We start from the raw sequence: 20,382 nt of genomic DNA on the forward strand, positions 1-20,382 counted from the left end.
TACCTCTGGGGCCCTAGAGCTCGCAGCTGGGGGAAACCTCCTTCCACCGCCAAACTTTGCCGCGGCGTGAGAGCGGGGGCGCGAGCCGGAGTGCGCGGGAACGCGCCGCCCGCCGCCGCCTCCGCCCGGCGCTGGCAGCCCCGGCCTCACCTCTGCCGGGCGAGGTGCAGGCTCCCCGCGCTCAGCCAGTGGGCGGCGCCGGACCGCGCGGGGCGGGGCCGGGGGGGTGGGGGCTCCGCCGGGTATATAAAGCCGGCGCCGGCTTAACTTCTGACTTGGGGTTATTTATTTGGGGAGTACGCGGACGGCGGAGGCTGGTGGTGGTGGCGGCGGCGGCTGCTGCCGCAGACGGTGGTTAAGAAAGGCGGCTGGGAGCGGCGGCGAGTGATGGGAGCTCCGTGGCTCCCGGGCGCAGGCGGGATCTGCCGAGCTTTCCGGGCAAGGCGGGAGCGCTGAGGAGAAAGGGGAGCGTCCGGGGGCCCGCGGCCAGCTCCAGAAGCGCGGGCCGGGTTTTTGTTCGGCTGCGCTGAGCGCCAGGCAGCCCGAGCCAACAACTCCAGTTACAACAACAACCCACCTTCCCGCAGCCGAGCTAGACTAGGGCTGCTGCGTCCGTCCTATTGTTTAGACACTTGCCAGGAGCTCGGGAGTCAACAGAGCCACCGAGTCCCCGCTCCCTACCGCCGCCTTCCCTCGTCCCCACGTCCCTCCCCCCAGAAAGGGGCGCGGAAAGCCACCTGGAGGAGGGAAGGTGCTGGAAGGAGCCGGGCTGCTCCGGACTGCGGCCGCCGAGTCAGGTGCAGCGCCCGGATTCGAGCGGCGTCGCGACGTCGGCGGGAGGACTCCCACCGTAGCTGTGGGGACTGGATTCAAAGCCTGGGAAAAGTTCCTGCACTTTGAGAAGAAGGGCCCGCTTGTGGGCGGCTGTCGGGGGGAGACCGAGGGGCTGCGCCCCGCCCCCCCTCCAGGAGGCTGCTCTTGTTTCTTCCACCTCTGCCATCAGGTGTCTGCTGCGGAGCCGCGGCGTATCCGGGAGACGCCAGGGGCTGACACGCACGCACCCAGGACTGCAGTTAGCTGCCTCCCGGGGTCTCCTCGGATTAGCAGACCCCACCGACCCAACTGCCATCTCTCCGCCCTCCGGAACACCCCGGGAGGACCTGGGAGGCGGACACCTCCAGCTTGGCCTTTCCACTCTTTCTGGCCGGCCTGCCAGCCATTCCCTACTCAGTCTTAGCAGGAGCTCTCATCCTCAACTTGGCCTCTTGGATTTCCTCTGCCGTGGTCGTGACTAGTGGATGTTCCTGCCTGCTGTGGCGGTTCGATTGCCCTTTTGTCTTTTCTGCTTGACCTCGGGGAAGGCCCTCGTGCGGAGCGTCTCCAAGGACGCCGGGCGGGAGGCGGAATTGCCCATACATCCTTTAGCGAAGCGCATGTGACGGGGACCGGCTGGGGCTGCGGAGGAGCTGCAGGCCGGGGGGAGGCCGCGTGAGTGAGTCACGCCAGGAGCCCCGCAGCGCGGTTCCGCGCCCCTCAGGCTGCGCGCCAGCCCCGTGCGCCCCCGCGCGCCATGTCCACTCGTCCAGTGTGCTTCGCTCCCGGCCCGCGGGGCTCCTGCGCCTTTTAGTTTCGGAGAGCCCACTTTGATCGAGGCCACCATTCCTACTGAGCCTCCTCCTTCTGTCTTCTACAGTCTTCACTGGAATTGGATTTGCAGAGGGGGTTGGTGGAATCGGATCACCTCAGTTCCACGCAGAACTGGCCCCTGCATCTTCACGATCTTCATCAGCCGTTGCAAGCTTCAGGTCTTTTACCGCCAAGTTGATATTCGCCAGACAGACGACGCGCGATCCGCTCCCCGCTGCTCTGGGGTCTCCCTGTAGCCTTGGCCAGGCCAGTTGATCTTCTGGACCTAAAGTTGCCTAAGGAGCGCCTGCCCTGCAGGAGGAGAAGGACGAGGGGAGCTGAGAGGCGTGTACCTGTGTCAGCCCTACTGCCTTGAATATTACTGTTACTTCTGTATTATTTCGTGCACGTTATCTGGACATTGGGTGGCTGGGCTCGAGGCACTGGGCCTCAGGCACCGCGCGGTTGGAGCAGAGGAACGAGCTGAAGAGAAACCCCCGGGGCCGGCGAGCTAGGAGGCGGCGGGGGAAGATGCACGGCGTCGGCTGGCAGACGCTGTCCCTGTCTCTGGGGTTAGTGCTGGCGATCCTGAACGAGGTGGCGCCGCAAGCGTGTCCGGCGCAGTGCTCCTGCTCCGGGAGCACAGTGGACTGTCACGGGCTGGCGTTGCGCAGTGTGCCCAGGAATATCCCCCGCAACACCGAGAGACTGTGAGTATGGGCGCGTTCTCCACCTTGGCCCTCCCTCCCATCGGGGTCGCGCAGCCCCTGTATCTAGACTGGAGGGACCCCAAGTCACAGGGCTCGGGGCATTCTCCACCAGCTTTTCTCAACGCGCATCCTAGGCTTGAACTCTTTGGGAGGGCGCTGCCCAAGGAGGGGCCACTGCCCAAGGAGGGGCGGGCCCGCTGACTACTGCGCTAGGTCCCTTCCTCCGGGTCCTGCCACTCGCAGCCCTTTGCGGGCTGGTTCTCTGAGGCTGGGGAGGCGGGGAGATGAGGAAAGAGGAGTCGAGTATGCCCGGGGCAAGGGAGACGCGACTTTGTTCCTTGGACTCCGTAAACTGAGTCACCTTGCGGTTGCAAACTCTCGCGGGTCGCTTCAGGGCTCAGTTCCGGCTCTTGTCGCCGCGGGGTGGCGCGAGGAGGGGGGTGGAGGGGAAGGGGGTACTCAAAGGAGAGAAACCTCTGCTCCCGGGCTTTATGTCGCCCTCCTGGGGACGGAGGGAGAGGAGATGGGGTGTGGGGAGGCTGATCCCGCCCGGGGGCGCTCCCACAGGCCCACGGAAGGAAGGATGCCCCGGGATAGCGGCCGCGCGCAGCCCCCGGCTACTCTTCCCCCGCCTGCCACTTCCCGGGGGAGGAGGCGGCGGCGGAGAGCCCCCGGGACGTGTCGGAGCCGGGGGGACTCCAGAGGCAGACCGCGCGTCCCATCGACTAGGCGAAGTTGGGGCTGGCTGTCCGCACCAGGACCGGTCAAGGCGGGTCTGACCGCTTTGGTAGCCCCGCGGCCCTCGGCTGCCCCCTCCGGCGCTTCCTGCTGAGCCCCAGTGCCCCCTTTCCACCTTTCTGGCAGTTTCTGCGTCTCTGCGCCTGTCAGCAGCGCCCCTTCCTTCCTCTCCTCTCTCCGCGCTCTGCTGCCCGCAGACATCCCCGCCTCCCTGTCTCTGCGAGTCCCTAATGAAGAAGTAATAGCCGAGCGGGTGACGACGGCCCACGCGCTGCTTGTGGGGCGCTTTCCGAGTTCAGGGAAGTGAAGCGTGGAGGCCGTTCTCTTTGTGAACGTCGAGGCCGCTGGCCCGGCGTCCGGGGCGCGCTCCCCTCGCTGTTGCGCGTGGGCCGGGCGGGGCAGGGAGGACCTGGAGGCGCTCCCGGGCTGCGCTCCGCGGCTTCTGCGCCCGGGGCTGTGAGGGTGGAGGGCCGCGGAGGGGCCCCGCTCGGCCTCGCACGCCTCCACCCGCGGGCCCACAGCGCTGCGAGTCGATCGTATCCAACCCATTTCCCTCTCTCTCCGTTTAAAGTCGAGCCACTTCTTTCCCTTGCAAATGGCTCCCCCATCCCGAGCCTCACTGAGCTGACCCCTGCTCGGGTTCTGCCTTCCTTCCCAGGCCCGCAGCGCTGGGCACGCTGCGGCCCTACCGAAGGGGTCTTGTCAAAAATGTGGTCTACCAAGTTTGTGTGGGATGGGGGCTTGAGGACTCACGTTAGGTCAGCTAGTTGGAAACGGGAACAAACAATTCGATGGTGCTTTGCTCAGCAGGGCAAATGGTTTGGGGAGAAGGCAATGCAAAACTCAGTCTTAGCGCCTGTCATTTCATGCTATTCAGAATGGTTTAAAGTTTAAGCACTAACACGTCTTATTCAACAAAAGGGGAATGCATTTGGGGAAAAAAATAAATATAGCTACTGAGTTTTAGGTACTTGAAAAAAATTTACCCCTAAGAGGAATTTATAAAGAATTTTCCGAAAATAGTTTACTCAGTGGCGGCTTATAATATTATTGACAACATAGGCACATTAAATATAGACCCCAAACAGGCTGTCTTAAAGTCAAGGTAAGGTTTACTTCCCTGAAGGGGAGAACATTCAAACCGCAGCAGAGCCTGGTTTTACTTGAAATGATTGAAACCAGGGCAAGTTTAGATCTTGACCTAAGATGCCAGAAAAGGGGGTTGTGACTCAAGGAAACTGTGGTGCTGAAATCTGGACCAAAATGTCAGGGTCTGAATACTATTTCCATTATTGCCCTTGCTGGTAGTTTTCACTTTACAGTTCGCAGCGGGGGTTCCTGAGCTGCAAATAGAGTTTAGTTTTCATACAAACATAGAATTGTTGGAAGGTAAATGCCTATAAATGCCAGTCTTTGAAGTGCAGTTCTTTTGATGACATTTCAACTTCATTCTTTGCCTTAGGAAGTTTAGCCTCGGTGCCACCTAAGGATAGGGGTCTGAATTTTTAAAATTTCTCCTTGAATAATATTAGAAAATTGTTCATCTGACTTCCTGAAGGAAACTTTTTGGAAGTGTTCATAACAATTATAGTAAATAGAGTATCTGTGAAATTAATATACACCGCCTTATAAAAACAAAAATGAAAAGCACTCCCATACACACACAAAAGAGAACTCTTGATAACAGAATCCCTTCATTTTCTTGTCATATGCTGGTAAGCATAGACTGTAAACTTGCTAAGAATCATTTTAAAAATTTTCTTTCACAGATGACTTCCTTCTCTTTCCCTCTCTTTTACTTTGCAAACTAATAATTGAAACTGATCTTTTATCTCACAGTTCTTATTTAGTGTATATTTTTCTTTAACTAGATAGTGATAGAAATTAAATGGAAGTTTCATTTTCTTACTTGTTTTCTCTTAGGGATTTGAATGGAAATAACATCACAAGGATTACCAAGACAGATTTTGCTGGTCTTCGACACCTAAGAGTTCTGTAAGTATGTTCTTCTGTGTTTTGGAGAATTACCATGTTTTTTAAGGTTGTGGATTTTGAATCATTACTGATCTCAGGTTTAAAAACTGTCTCAATGACAGAAACATAAAATTTTACCAGGCCTTGGTTTCCTTTCTGTTTATCAGTGTACTACAATTTTTAATAAAAGTGTAAGCTTTTAAGTTTAGGTGCAGGCCATAAAATAGTATTATGGAAATGACCTCAAATATTTGCTGTAACAACCCTAAGTGCTTATGCATATAAAAATGTAGCATAATTGCTTTCACAATATGCGTAATGTGAGACATTTGATATACTTTTAGGATTTGAGATTAACTAGAAAGAATTTAAGTGGGTCTGCATTTTATTATTGCTAATATAAAAATGTTCAGACTTTTCTAGCAATCAACACATATAAATATTTTCTAACATTAAAATAAAACACTCCAGGTTTTTGTCAAGTTTTTAGTGGGAAATGTTTCCCAATAAAATATTTTGAATTGGTAATATTTTGAATTATCTCTTGTATCTATTAACTTTGCAGCTTTTATAAAATTGTTGCAATGTGATTACTTCTTTGGGTGTTAAGTTGTGAGTGAACCATCATTTGAGATTCAGTGTAATGTAAGACTTTTTTCTTACAAATTTTTAATTAAATTTAAATTTAATATTTGTATTGCAGTGAACATATACTTTTGATCATTGTGTGTTCACCGTTTATTTTTAAAAAACACATTTTGCCCTTGATGAATTCTTCCCATTTCTGACATTTATCCATCAGTGAATTGAAGTCTATGTATGATGAATTATTGTATGTTGATTCTTTCAGTTAAGAACTCACTTGAAAACCAGCCATCAAAATTGTAGTATCATGGGTTACACCTCAAGATATACTATAGTTTAAGGTTCAGGATTCTGACTAAATTTTGTGAGAAACTGAATTAGTATTTTTTATGAAATTTTTGTGATGAGGATACTGTTTTCCCTCCCTGACTCTTTTCATATATATCATTGTTAGATTTTGTATTGAATCTGAAACCAGAGTAGTATTTAACTTTGTAAATGGACAAGTTTTAAGTTGCTGAATTGAAACTTTTTCAGATAATGAGTGCTAACATTAAGACCCCTGTTATACTTTGCATTTCAGTCAGCTTATGGAGAATAAGATTACCACCATTGAAAGAGGAGCATTCCAGGATCTTAAAGAACTGGAGAGACTGTGAGTATTTTCAATTCCAAACTTATGACGACATAACTATATTTTTAATAATACTTGCATTTCAAGGACCATGTCTTTAATTTCATGTCTTAGTCTTTGTAAATTTACAAAAACAAGAGGTTGAATTAGTGATTTTTAAACTAATTTACAATTAGAAATTATAGAAGTTTTGCCTAAATAGTACTAATTTGTGATAAAGTTCAAAAACATACTTACTTTCCTGACACTTTTACTTCCTTGGTAACCATTGCTTTGGTACTTAGAGATGCACGTTTTTTCTTATTGCTCATATAGTTTGTTTTATTTGCTTATGGGAGGAAAGGTGGTATTTTTATTTGTATTTATGGGGCATTATAAAACAAAATTTTGCTGATAATTATTTTAGTTCCCATGATATTGCTATGTGTGTCATTAATGGCATTGAGAGAAATATTTAAAGTTCTTAATGTTATAAAGATTTGCTTTCTGATATTTAACACTTATGGTGAATATTTATTTCATTATTTTATAGTAGCTTTCTAAATATTCTTTTTGCTGGAAAAAGCATTTAAGGATAAGTGGAAGTAAGAATTACTTTATCAAAGCATGTCATTTAACATTAATTATTTTTTTCCCAAGAAGATCAAATGTGGACTTCAGAATTTAAAATGCATTTTTTTAATTTCAGACACAAAATTTTATGGATTGATATATATTAACTTGAGAACCGTTATTATTTTAGGCCTACATGTATATGTACAAAAGACAGAAGCCTCTGTCTGAATTAAGATAAATACACAATTTGTAACTTGAAATATGAATTATATATCTCCATATGTCTTGATAATTCAAGTTTAGTAGCTTTGCATTTCTAAGGCCAAATAGTGGCTCTATTAAAAGTAGCGACAATTATTTTAATAAGTTTCCTTGTCTGTTTTAAGAGGCACTTTAGGTAAAAGTAAACATTTTATTTAAAATAGTGAGATATGAAGTTCATTTTGGGTATAGCACATACTCAGATTCATTGGGCCCTATTACAAAAGTTAATTCAGTATAATTGTAAATAAAAAAATGACTTGTCAACTTCTAAGTTATTTGTAAATAGAAGCTACACTTATAACTTAAAGTTAAATACAGATATACCTAATTTATTTATAAAGAATTTTTCCATGAACATTATTACAATAAAGGGATATATTTGTGGGATTCAAAATAAATGTAAAGCCACTACTTAAAGCTAGTTTTGGGAAGGAGATAAGGAAAACATTTGGTTACGTTTATAACAAAGTTCATAAGTTCATAATCTATCTCAATATATAAAAATACTCTGAAACTATTTATTCTTTGATCTCTTTTGTGACTAGCTAGTGAGTACTTGACAAATTTATTTTTAATTCATCCACTGAAACTAAGCATTAATATAATTTAAATGATAAGATGAAGACATAATTTAAAATTATCATTTAAATGTTAATAGTTTTTTTCATCAATAACTTATATTTATTCATGTATGTGTGTGTGTGTGTTTAGGATTTATATATACATGTGAGATATATATGCATGTATATTTATGTTTTTTTTCCTTGAACAACTTTGATCTTGAAAGATTCTCAGTGGCTTTTCATGAAGTCTCTATTTGGTTTCTTTTGTAGTTTTGAGTATTTTCAGAAACACTGAAACAAAACAAACCTTTTCATTGTTTTTCAAGCCACTTTGGAGTATTGTTTGAACTTTCATTTTGAATAAATTAACTTTTCCTAAAATTTATTAACCAGATACCTTATGATCTGAAATTCGATTAAAGTTGTAAGTAGGTGCTATTTTTTGACTTTGACTTCCCCTGGGAGTGTCACTTCATCTCAGAACAATTTTCTGTTCCATGAAGATGCAGTAAGATGTTTCAGAGTGGGAGGAGGGTTTGTAATTTTGAATGAAAACTAATATATATGCAGGACTTCTTTAAATCACCCCAGCTGTTGGCAGAAAGCAAATATTTCATATTTGTGAGGAAAAGCTGAGAAAATTCCTTTTGTTTACAACTGCCAAGTCCATCTGATGGAAACACATTGTTATCTGACAGCCAATTCATCTCCTTGGGACTCTGGAATTCAAAACCATTTCTTAGGAACACTTTTCAAATATTTAGTTTTTTTTTAAATACATTAAATGACAAACAGTTTTGCTAAAGAATGCATTCAAGTTATTGTGAAATAAACTGTTTTATATTTTGTTCAGTATATTAATTAAAAAATAGAAATTTAAAAAGCTACCCAGAGAGTTCTATAATCAAATTATTATGGCATTATAATGATACAATTATGGCATACATTCTTACTGGAGTAGGTGATGTCATTAACATCGCATAGATTGCTTCCCCTCCCAATAGTTGCAAGAGACAATGTAATAAATTGGAAGTAACCAGTGAATTAACTTTTAAATAATATATCTCATGTGAACCTATGTTTTTGGTACCTTGAATCTGAAGTTTAAATTCAAACTCCAAATTATGAAAAGGTCTATAAATGCAGGTTTATGTTGTAAATGCCATTTATACTACATATATATAGAGAGAGCAACTTAACTTTCATTCTTTGTGTAAAGAACAAAAATAAAAATATTAACTTTATTTGTGTGCAGTACATGGTTTTAAGTTTGTTTTTCCATTTTAAAATGATAAAATCAAAACAATTCCAAATGATATTTTGTGACTATTTCAAAATTATAAGTTTTTTCTTTTTATTTTTTGTTGATAGAGTTTTAACTTGATCTAGAGAAAGAAGACTCTGAGAACAGAAGATAAGAGCTGTTCCTTTTAGAAATCCGACTTTTAATCTCTAAGAAACAGGATCATCTTATCAGATTGAGTTTAATTTTAGTATAGGATAAAAAAATCATTATTGTTAAAACAATATAGGTACAAAAGAAGCACATTTTTTTTTTCCACTTCAAAGAATTGATGGATCTCAAGGTTATCAGTCAAAACACCAAGAACTAGATTGGGAATTAAAATCATCCGTCTCTCCCTCTTTCCTTTCCTCTCTCACTGCCTCTCACTCACTTCTTTGTATTGTATAGAAAACATCAGATGATATGATGATCAGACTGTGGCTATGAATCATAAAAGGAATAAGTTTTAATCACACCTACACACTATGAGCACACAGCACATCCACTTTTGACAGTTTCCTACTGTGCACCTTGACCTAACATGTGCCCTGGCAGATTTCTGTGGGTGCTCTGAGTTGCCAGTTGTACTTGTTTATCTGGGATGAGAATGAAGCCTTGAGAATGTGCCTGATGTAGATTGCATTAACAGGTCTTATACTGCATTACAGGTCTCATATTGTTTGATCAAACGTTCAGATGAAAGCTGATATAGTTAAGTGACTAGATATTCAGTGGAAGCTAAGTAAGGGAAAACAAATAAGCTATAGTGAAGAACTGGAGCATTTAAGAATTATACTTCATTATACTTCATAGAAGATACCTGTGTATTTCTGCAATAAAGTCTATACAAAATTATTAATTCAAAGTATTTCTTGACTAGTGGGTAATGTGTTAGAAGGCTGAAAAAAATCACACTGGGACCCATGACTTTTCTCTGCAGGTGTAAAGTTCCATTATTCACTTATGTCTTACGGGATTATGCTGAAGTAATTAAAGTTCTATTTTATGGCATTTTAGAGAGACCCAGGCCACTTCGGGGCTTCCCAAGTGGCACTGGTGGTAAAGAATCCATCTGTCAGTGCAGCAGACATGAGAGATTCAGTTTTGATCCCTAAGTCAGAAAGATATCTGAAGGAGGACATGGCAAACCATTCCAGTATTCTTGCCTGGAGAAGCCTATGGACGGAGGAGCTTGGCAGACTGTAGCCCATAGTGTTGCAAAGAGCCGGACATTACTGGAACGACTTAGCAGGTGTGCATGCAGGCCACTTCAGTATTTCACTACTGTAGAACATCTGCTTTTATACATTCCTTGACAACACAAATACAACAGTATGAGAAAGTTTTTGAAATTTTTTAAGTTTGTTCAAAAAAATGGTAGGGCATTTTGTACTAAATGCAATGAAACACTCATAATGCAAAATAAAATTCATATATGCCTACATTACATTAATGAAAACCAGTAGCATACCATTGAAAACCTTGGATATTAGCTATTTCATTAACTTCATAATATCTTACATGCTTACAATAACGAAATTGCACAAGTGATAAAGCCAAAGGTTTGGGTTGTACTTTTGTTCCTATCAGTAAAGTGTAATGGCGCTCTTAAGACAATATTTCTTTAAACATTCCAAGTTTTTGTATCTTTGGATTTCAGATTACTTTTTTTTTAACTATGTCATTTGATACTCATTTTTGCTTGAGTAAGAGTCCTAAAAGTAGTATTATAATGAAGCCATTGCAAAACATGTTCACTTGTCTATTTTAGTTTCTACCAAGTAGATACAAAGAAAATAACTCAGTTTAGAAATGTCTTCACAATAGAGTCTAAGTTTGACTACACACTTTACTCTCCCTAAAGGATATCTCAATGGCATATGTATTTTTTGAAGGTGGTATTAAGTTATTTCTTCCTGGGTGTGCACACCATTTATAGGCATGTGACAGCTAGTGTGAAACTAAGGAACTCCAACACTCTAGAATTTTGGTTGTAGGTCACTACACATTAGTTCAAGCAGAGAATGTGTTGTGAAACAGATCTGAGGGAAGTCTCCCCCAATCCCTTGCTCATCAGGGATGTGGAGAATCCCTCTTCTGACTCATCCTGCAAGTTTATAGGCAACACATAACACATTCTTTTTCTTGAAGTAATGACATACTAACAGTGCTAATCTACTTGGAAAAGAATGCAAGCTCATCATACTTTCTGGCACCTTTATACTCAAGTTTAAAGTCACTGCAGTTGTGTTCTTGGGAAAGTCTCTATAAAGAACATCTCAAACTCGGTAAAGAAGCTCGGTATGTACATTGTAAGAGATAAATCATGCACCTCGATGCTCAAGTGTGAATCGCTTTATCTGTGATAGCCATTAAATGTCCAATTATTCTTGCCTGTTTATAAGTGATAGTGAACTATTTTAAATTGCATTTACTGACTGTAATCTTAGAAGGCTTTAATGCAAGTGCACTGTTGAAGTTTAGCAGAACACTGAATCTATCTGAGAGGGCTTCTCATACAACGTTTTTTAATGGGCCTTGAAGTTGAACGGTGGTGAGAAGTTCTGTTTGCTCTTTGTGGAACGTTTTATAAATTCTGCAGCGGCAATGCTGTTTATTTTTCCCACATCTGTTTTGGGCTCATCCTTTGTAACAGTGTTTGCTGGATGCTGTGGCCTTTATATCTCCCCTGAAATGAGTAGTTTAGTTTGCACTGTTCCAATGTATTTGTGGAAGCAACGAATGTCAAATATTTTACATTGAACTCCTGTCTTTCATTCCTGTTGGATACCCTTCTGCTTGAACTATGCCTTCTAAACTGAATTTTACAACTTAACATGGGATGAGACTTTTCTGCATGAACTTTACATATACTGCTCTTACCTGTTTCAGAGCAATTTATATCTGCTGGACTGGAAGGAGTGTTGGTGAAAACATTTTCAGAATTAGATTTTGGTAACAGTTTGGATTTGGTTTTAATGCAGTTGGAATTTTTGCTTAAAGATAACATCGACAGAAAATTACTTGTTCTCTTGGCAGTGTCCATCCACCCTGAATGCAGGTGGGACTCCCATCTCTCAGCTGCCATTCTCCTCACTGTAGATAACCTAGCCTCCCCTCGGTGAAAACACCTTGTAATTTTATATGCTATTGCCTGGTATCCTGTGGAACGTTGGCAAATATTCACTGGTTTTACTGTTGATTGTGCTTTTTAAACAGATACAATCTCTCTTCCTTACCTTTAAAACATTACATGAGAGTAAATACTTGATTTCAGTTCCATTGTGAGATCTTGATCAAATTGTCTTATCTTTGAAAACTGCCTGTTTGGTCATCATTAAAGGAGACAGTTATTATATCTCATAGTAATGGTATGTGGTTTCAGTAAGATAATGCACGTATTTTTCACAAAATGCTTGATGCAGAGTGGAAGTTTTTATTATTACAAATTTCAACATCTCCTTTCCTGTTTTTCAGAAGCTGAGTTTTGGAAATACTTTATCTTTTTGAACTAATAAAATGTGTCTATAATAAATCTGACTTTTGAATATCCATATTTACTATCATTTTCCTTCTGATTTTCTTCTTATAGCATATAGTCAATAGAAGAGATGTGAAGAAAGTGCAAAGCCTTCTCCAAATTTTTTTCAGAGTATTTATCATAATCGCTCTGAACGTATAGAGACTATCAAGAAGTAAGGGGAGTGAAGAGGAAGCAACTTTTTATTAATAAATTTTGATCTCTTACCATGGAGCATAAAGGGTAAAAATACTGATACTGCCGAAAATATAAAATTTATCTAATACTAGCTAAATGTTAAAAATCTTTGCTTAAAAAATGTTAGCATAAAAGACAAATGGAAATTTACCTGAGAAGACGACATTTATGTATGAGAAACAGGAGATTGTAAACGATAGACTTTTGAAGGCAGTGTTCATCAAATACTTGTTTCGAATCAGGTGCCTTGTAAATATATTACATTTACAGTGATAGGTAAATATGAGACTTTCTTATTAGCTTTGGTAAAATCGTTTTCATTTTACATTTTGGATTGGGATGAAAGTTGCAAACGTTAACTGGATTGAGGAGGAAGTTGAAAGGAGACCTCCAACCTTAACAATGGATAAGTAACTGGAGCGGGTGGCAGATAATAGTTAGAAACAAAGCTTGTCAATAATGCCCTTCAGGTTGAGTTTTAAGAATCTGCATTTCAGAGGCCTGTGGTTTTTAGTGTGGTACAGAAAGATCATTCATCTCACTGAAGGCCACCCAGAGGAAATGGGATCTCTCTCATCTTTTCCCTAAAAGAATGTGTCTCAGAGACTCATTACACACCTTTCTGAAACCATGACTTTCATCCAGAGAATTTTTAGTCCTGAGATCCTGTGGGCAGATTCCATCTAGTTAGTGATGACCTAGGAGCTGAATATCACTGAATTTCTGTTATGTGTCCTTGGACACAATTGAGTATCCTTGCTGGAACAGTTAGTAATTGACCCACCTGATCTGCTTAATGCTGCTAATTTTTGTTGGTTCCATAAATCCTCCTCTGAGATGACTTTGATTCACTACATGCTGTTTATCTGTTCTTGGACTATCAGATTTTAACTTCTTTAACACATTGAGTTATGCATTAGAGTTATTATTATGATGCTCTTCAAGCTACTGAGAAGTATTTTGTAGTATTGGAAGAGGCCAGGCAACTTTTTCTCCAGCTCTGTTTAGAAATTATTATGCACCTTGATAATCTTTAACATAATTTTGGATTTTAAAAAATACTCTTTAGTTTAAAGATTTAATTCCTGGTCATTGTACAGAGGAACTCTGCTTTAATTTTTTTTCCTTTATTGAATATTTTGGAAGAGTTTCACTTTCTATTGTAATGTTTGTGTTTCTTTTTATTCTTGGTACTGATGGAAGAGGAACTAGAAGAATAGGAACCAAAAATGTATTGGTATTCTTTTTAAAAAAGTGCAATCATACGGTTTTTCTATGCATGTTATCACTTCATCTGTTATCTGCCTTTTTTTATATGACATTACTTTGCTTGATACACATGGTTGGTTTAGACACATTAAGATCATTTATAATAATTTTCATGATATAGTGATAAATTACTTGAATTTTAAGAAAAATATTTATACATATTTTCATTTTTATTTCAACTTTAGGTATTTTAAGTAGATCTTTAAAATAGTGCACTGACTAGAAAGCTAGTTTCTTTTTAAATAAAGCTTGATGTTTTATTTCCAGGTGACTCATTCATAGATATTTAAGAAGTGGGCTATGTAAAACTACGTTTTGCCCTAACCTCCCCTCCCCACTCCCCCCAAAAAAGAAAGATTGCTGAAAGGGAAAGTTGAGGATTACATTATTTTGAATTATTGTTTAGGAATGTTTAGACTGTGTCTCTTTGAAAGGAGTGATTCAGGGGTTGTGTTCTGGAGTCAGTCCACCTGAATTTAGGTTCTAGTTCTACTTTCTATGAGCTCTGTGCCTCCCTCCAAAATAGCAGTGACAGTGGCACCTACTTATGGGGTAGAATGAATGTGATAGTTCATGTGAACTTCTCAGAACACTGACTGTCACCTGGTGAGTTAACTGTTATTTGGAGAATGAATTAAGAATCTCTTAAGAATATGAAAAAAAGTGAGAAAAGACACTGCTTGCACTCTATCTGAATTGCCTTCTTTCTTACAATATCTGAAGTTGTGTGGACCCATTAACACATAATCTAGTGGCAGCTCTCAGTCACTTGGATATCTGAATTTGTTTCAACATATTGAATCCCTTCCAGTTTCTAGATTATGTTGAGAAAGGCATGACAGGGGGAAGTTAAAGGAAAGGAGGCAGTTGCTCTATAGGGCTCATAAAAGCAGGTTTGGTGGTGGGACTTTGATTATCTGGAGAGGGGCATAAAACCTAAGGCAGGTAGAAATGCCTGTTAGAAATGCCATGTTAGAAAACATGTCTGGAGAAAGCTGGCTGAACATAAAATGCACATGCTGGGGTTTTGCCAAACTATATCAAAATGCAAAGAGCAGTTTGTTTTTATTCAGCATTTCCTAAGAACCTAGTAAGTGCCAAGGAAGAGGGAAGGAAATATGAATACATAGACATGGTCTTTACAGGGTTTCCCCATTGGGTGGCTCAGTGGTAAAGAACCACCTGCAATGCAGGAGCTGCGGGTTTAATCCCTGGGTCCAGTGTTTTTGTCTGGAGAATCCCATGGACAGAGGAGCCTGGCAGGCTATAGTCCATGGGGTCACAAAGAGACAGACGCGACTGAAGCAACTCAGCACCCACCACGTAGTCTTTACGCTTGAAGAAGAGCTTACAGTGTAGTGGGACTCAGACATTTATGTGAGTAAATGTTTTGATTAATACAGTGTGAGGCACTCTTGCTTATCAAATACTAGAGGCATATGCAGACACAGACAAGGGAGGAACCGCCTTTATGCAGGAGAACCAGGGGAATTACACAGAGGATGTTAGAAAGGACCCTTTGGAGAAAAGGGAAAACTCCATACAGAGAGTTGCCTCTGTGAGGACTGGGGACCTGAAGAAACGTCCTTCTTTTGGTTGGAGAATCACGGACGATGTTTGTTCTCCAGTGGTTTGGATCAGATTATGAAAGCACATCTCCGTCATTTTAAAAATTGGGATTGCCTCTCTGGAAAATGGGGAGTCTTTCCTAGAAAAATTCTCATTACCACTGTTGTGAATATGTGTAATTATTTTTTCAGACATAAATATAACAAGATCATGATTAAATTATGATTTATTGAAAGTGTATGATAGTAGACTTTGGGAGTACTCGTACCTTAGAATTATGCCTGGCAAAGAAAAAAATAAAAGCTTTTGATTTCACTTTACGTTAATCTTGTTGTGTGCTTTATTCATAAAAAAAAAAAAAATTAGAAATCTACCCTTTCACTACTAATTTTATGATTTTACCTCTGATTGTCTCAACGTACATTTTTGTGAGCTATATACATTTTATTAAGTTCTGAGCATCTATCTATAGATGACTAACCTCTTAATAATATGAGTTATATAACAAAAGATGGTAAGCTTAATCATCATTGCCTCATGGCATTTTAGACTTGGAAGAAGTTCTGAGGTTCACTTGGTCCAACTTTTAACCTAAAGCAGAATTTTTATTACATTGTTGCAGGGAAAAAATGTATAGCCTCTGCTTGAATAATGTGGATAATAATAATAATAAAGTGAGTTGAAAGCTTCCTAAGGCTATTCATTTCTTAACATCTTTTATACTTACAAAGATCTTCATTATAATCATCTATCAATACTTTCTTAAAAGTTAAAATTACTAGCACCATTTCTACCCTCTGGAGACTAAATGAATGTAATTCCACTCCCATCTGATGACCGTTTAAACACATTATCATTTAAAAGGGGGTAAGATTAATATGCCCTCTTTTCCTGTCCCCTTAACATAAATTTCTTTAAGACAAGAAACACCTCAAGTATCTTCAGTGTGACATTACTTTCTGGATGTCTTTACTCTCCTCTAGAGCTATTGTGTTGGTCACTCAGTTGTGTCCGACTCTTTGAGACTCCGTTGACTGTAGCCTGTCAGCTCCTCTGTCCAAGGGATTCTCCAGGTGAGAATACAGAGTGGGTTGCCATTCCCTTCTCCAGGGAATCTTCCAGACCCAGGGATTGAACCTGGGTCTTCTTCATTGCAGTCAGATTCTTTACTGGCTGAATCACCAGGGAAGCCCAACAACTTATAAATCATCTAAGTGTGCATTTTACATCATCTTGTCATCATTTTATTTGAATTTGGAAAAAGGATATACATTTATTTTTACTGAAATGTTAAGTTGTACACTTAAAATGAATGGGATTGGGAAATTCGTACTTTAGGGCTAGAATTTGCCACTCTTTTTAAGTGTTCATAGTCCGAAAGAACTTAGTTATATAGTGCATGCGTGCTGAGTTGCTTCAGGCATGTTTGACTCTGTGCAACCCCATGGACTATAGCTTGCCAGGCTCCTGGGCTTAAATTGAGTTAGGGTTGCAATCAAATTCTTTCCTAAAATATTTAAAATATCCCAATATCAGTTAAACATTTTTAGGAAAAACATTACTTCAACATTTTTGCCCTCACTGTTAATTATAACTCAGCCATATTCAGTTGAGAGTAAAGAACTGTGGATTGAAATTTTCTTCTGATTTTGCCTAGAGGGACAAATCATGCTGACACTTTCTCATACATTTTTGTGAAACTAAATGGAAAGGTTAAAAAAAATTGAAATTTCTGTCTCCCTTCAGTGACTTGGCTGAAGATTTAGGTCATTTGGGACAGAATATGAATTATTTTAGGGCACCATTTAATACGGTATATCTGCTGTATGTTGAACTTGCTAAACATATATACTCGCTAAACGAGTCCAGAAAGCCTTTTTCATTGCGTCTGTGCTGGTTGACTAATGTTGCAAGGGTTGTGGATATAGAGTTTAGGCCCCAGTAACCATCATCTGAGTAAGCACAATGGAAAATTTGCTTTAAAGAATCTTATAACAAAAGGTGTAACCAACTTTTGATTTGTAATGCTTGAATTCTCTTGACTGTTATTTCATTCTTTCTGAAATACAGGATGAGGCATGATACTACCCAGTCACAGTCTCATTGTTGGGTACTTTCTATGTAACATATGCTTTGTTTTTGTTTTTCTCAAAAGGCGTTTAAACAGAAATCACCTTCAGCTGTTTCCTGAGTTGCTGTTTCTTGGGACTTCGAAGCTATACAGGCTGTAAGTAGACAGAAATAGTTATTGTTGCTCTGTGTAGTACCTTGCGTTTTATTAAATGTATTTTGGATCTGTTTCCTTGTGCTTTCCTGGACTCTATTCACCAGTAGATTAATGGATTAAAAGTTTGCCTTTCTTTTTTTCTTTTTTTGAAACTTATGATTGGTTTTCCAGTGGTTCCAGTTCTTGTAGTTGGTTAGCATTTACTGGTTCATGTATGTGTTATTGCAGTTGTATTATTCTTTTTTGGTCTTGAGGAGGAGATTTACGTAACTTCTTTATGGAAACTTTTGATTAAGTTCTGAAGGGAAAGACTGCCACTGTGCTTCCTTTCCAGAGGAAGTTGGCAGTGTATTCTTGTAAAGTTGGGATTCTTAACGTCTGCCTTTTTGATATCATTTCTATACTCAAGTAGTCTTTATTAGTCTGGAAATACTATTATAAGGTATTTATAGAGGACTGTAAATTTCCTCTTAAATATTCCTTTTAAAGCCAGAATTCCAAACTCCGTGATATGAATGACTGTAGAGGGTTTCATATCAAATACGTCATCGACTGTTAATGGAAGTATTTCTTTGAAAGGAGTGTAATGTGGGTTTTAGGCAGAATCAGTTTTTTCCTCCCTGGAATGCTTGTTCAGTGACCGAATGTGCAATGGTGAAAACACACTTTTGACAGCTCTTACAAGTAGGTTTTTAGTCATATGAATGATTTTGTGCAGATGGGAGATAAACTGCAAAGTGTTGGGGCAATTAATACAATGGTTATCAATGTTTGTGGATGTTGTGAAAAATCACTGGGATATACAGAATAAATTGCTTAGCTTGACTTCCACCTGTATGGTTGCAAAGTCCCACGTGTGGAGCTTGTAGGGAAAGTGAGGAGACTGCTTTTCCGACCTTGACTTTGTAGCCAAGGCTTCATAACCTACTAGTTCAGTATTGTTGTTATCAATTCCAGAAGTAGGAAGGATCTCTTCCCACAGCCCTCCCCCACATTGTATCTCTGTTAGGACCTCTGTTAGGGCCTCCTGACACCTTGGCTCACTGTGGAGAGAGTTTTCCCAGGAGGCCAAGGTAGAGCCAGCTACACACCAGGTCTCGTCTCTAGAGTCTGACTTTCCTGATTCTATTCCTCTAAGGATAGCCAAAGTCGCCTAGCAGTATTTCTCTTCTGCTGTGTGTTCCCTGCTGATTAATTGGCTCTATTTAGGTAAATTTAAAAGAATCAAATAAAGAAACCTTGAGACTGCCTTTTTAACAAGAATTCTCTAAAGACTATTTTTACCAAAGACACTGGATGTAGGCTGTTATGAAGATTATGTGGATGAATATAAATTAATATTTATATTTAAGTATTTGTGCTTCGTTTCCAAGAATGGATACAGAAGTGGTTTTAATAGTATTCTACTTTCTTCCTTAACTTTTTTTTTTGATTGTGAGGATGTTGAAGAATTGATTTCAAAGCTAGTATACAAGGAGTGTTATTAAATTAATTTACTACTTTGCTAACAATGTGCATCTAAAACAATCCACATTGTCTAGAAAATTGTTTGTTTTCTATGTGACTGTGAAAATATAATTTAAATGGAATGATTGGTACAGCTAGAATTAAAATTGTTAAGCTGAAGAGGGGAAAATGTAGGAAATAACTTTAACACTGCCCCTGAGAAACTAGAATGTTTGATTTTTAGTTGGAAAGTATTTGGATTAATTTTCTTTGGGTGGTATAATCTAGTGCAGAATCCCCTATCAGCAGATCATGTTCTGTTTAGCATTTGCCTCCTTTAACAATACCATGTAGTGGGCCAAAGGTTTTTCACTTATGTTATATTATGATTTTATAACCTTATGAAGTTACTTTTTGGAAGAGACAACTTGATATCCTTAAGTGAATGAAAGAAACAGAACCCATGAAACTCTAAGGCAACATCTTCTAGTGAGTTAAAAGCGTGTTAAAAAATGGGGAAAACAGGCAGCTAGAAAATGAGTTATAATGTGCCTGTTTGGCTCAAAGGATTTCCCCTGGGAAGTAATGGAAGATAAAATTTTGTTTCTGATGTGGGTCTATAAGGACTCAAATGCTTTGATTTTCTTTAAGTTAGAGCTTGCTGGCTTTGTGTTCAATATTGACTGGGATTTGACACCTGACATAGGCACTGGATACCCATGAAAACTTAGAGATGTACATTTTTTTCTGCCTCAGAAAACAGGAATCTATCTTCTTTTGAGTTGAGGCACTCTTGTCTCACCCGAATTAAATGTAGTGGATGGTTAACCATGATCTTTTTCTTGAGAGGAAAGTTATCAGCTACATGTGACCAATTTTTTATGATGATGATCACTAATTGAATTAAACAACCACCAGTAGGAGTATATAATAAATAAAGGAACAAAAGCTTGTGAAGTTAACTGCCTGGCTAGTTTAATTTCTAAGAAGATGGGTTCAAGTTCAAGTATTCTTCATATGATACAGGTGCCTAGTAGCTAACCCGAAACAAATGTTCTAACAGATGGAAAAATCTGCACAGATCTACATGCAAAAATTGTCCTTTAAAATCTTCTTTTAAAAATGAACTTTTATTTCACAAGAAGGATAAGTGACACGACAAAGGATGCAGGATTTTGGACAAGCAGTATGTTGGGAGAGGGAAAATTTGACTGGTGGC

The 20,382-nt window shown here is 40.3% G+C and overlaps 1 protein-coding gene across 2 annotated transcripts in view; it reads left to right on the plus strand.

The window, feature by feature from the left end:
• The first annotated feature begins 2,149 nt into the window (after positions 1-2,149).
• The window catches only part of SLIT2 (slit guidance ligand 2), a 387,270-nt gene continuing 369,037 nt past the window's right edge, over positions 2,150-20,382 (plus strand). For both annotated transcript variants that reach the window (XM_065907114.1, XM_065907115.1), the window contains exons 1-4: positions 2,150-2,336; positions 4,998-5,069; positions 6,217-6,288; positions 17,646-17,717. In XM_065907114.1, coding sequence (XP_065763186.1) covers positions 2,158-2,336; positions 4,998-5,069; positions 6,217-6,288; positions 17,646-17,717 — 395 coding nt within the window. In that variant the 5' untranslated portion in view covers positions 2,150-2,157. The remainder of the gene's footprint in view (positions 2,337-4,997; positions 5,070-6,216; positions 6,289-17,645; positions 17,718-20,382) is intronic.

Source organism: Muntiacus reevesi, chromosome 16 (genome assembly GCF_963930625.1).
Source record: "Muntiacus reevesi chromosome 16, mMunRee1.1, whole genome shotgun sequence".
Classification (NCBI taxonomy): Eukaryota; Metazoa; Chordata; class Mammalia; order Artiodactyla; family Cervidae; genus Muntiacus; species Muntiacus reevesi.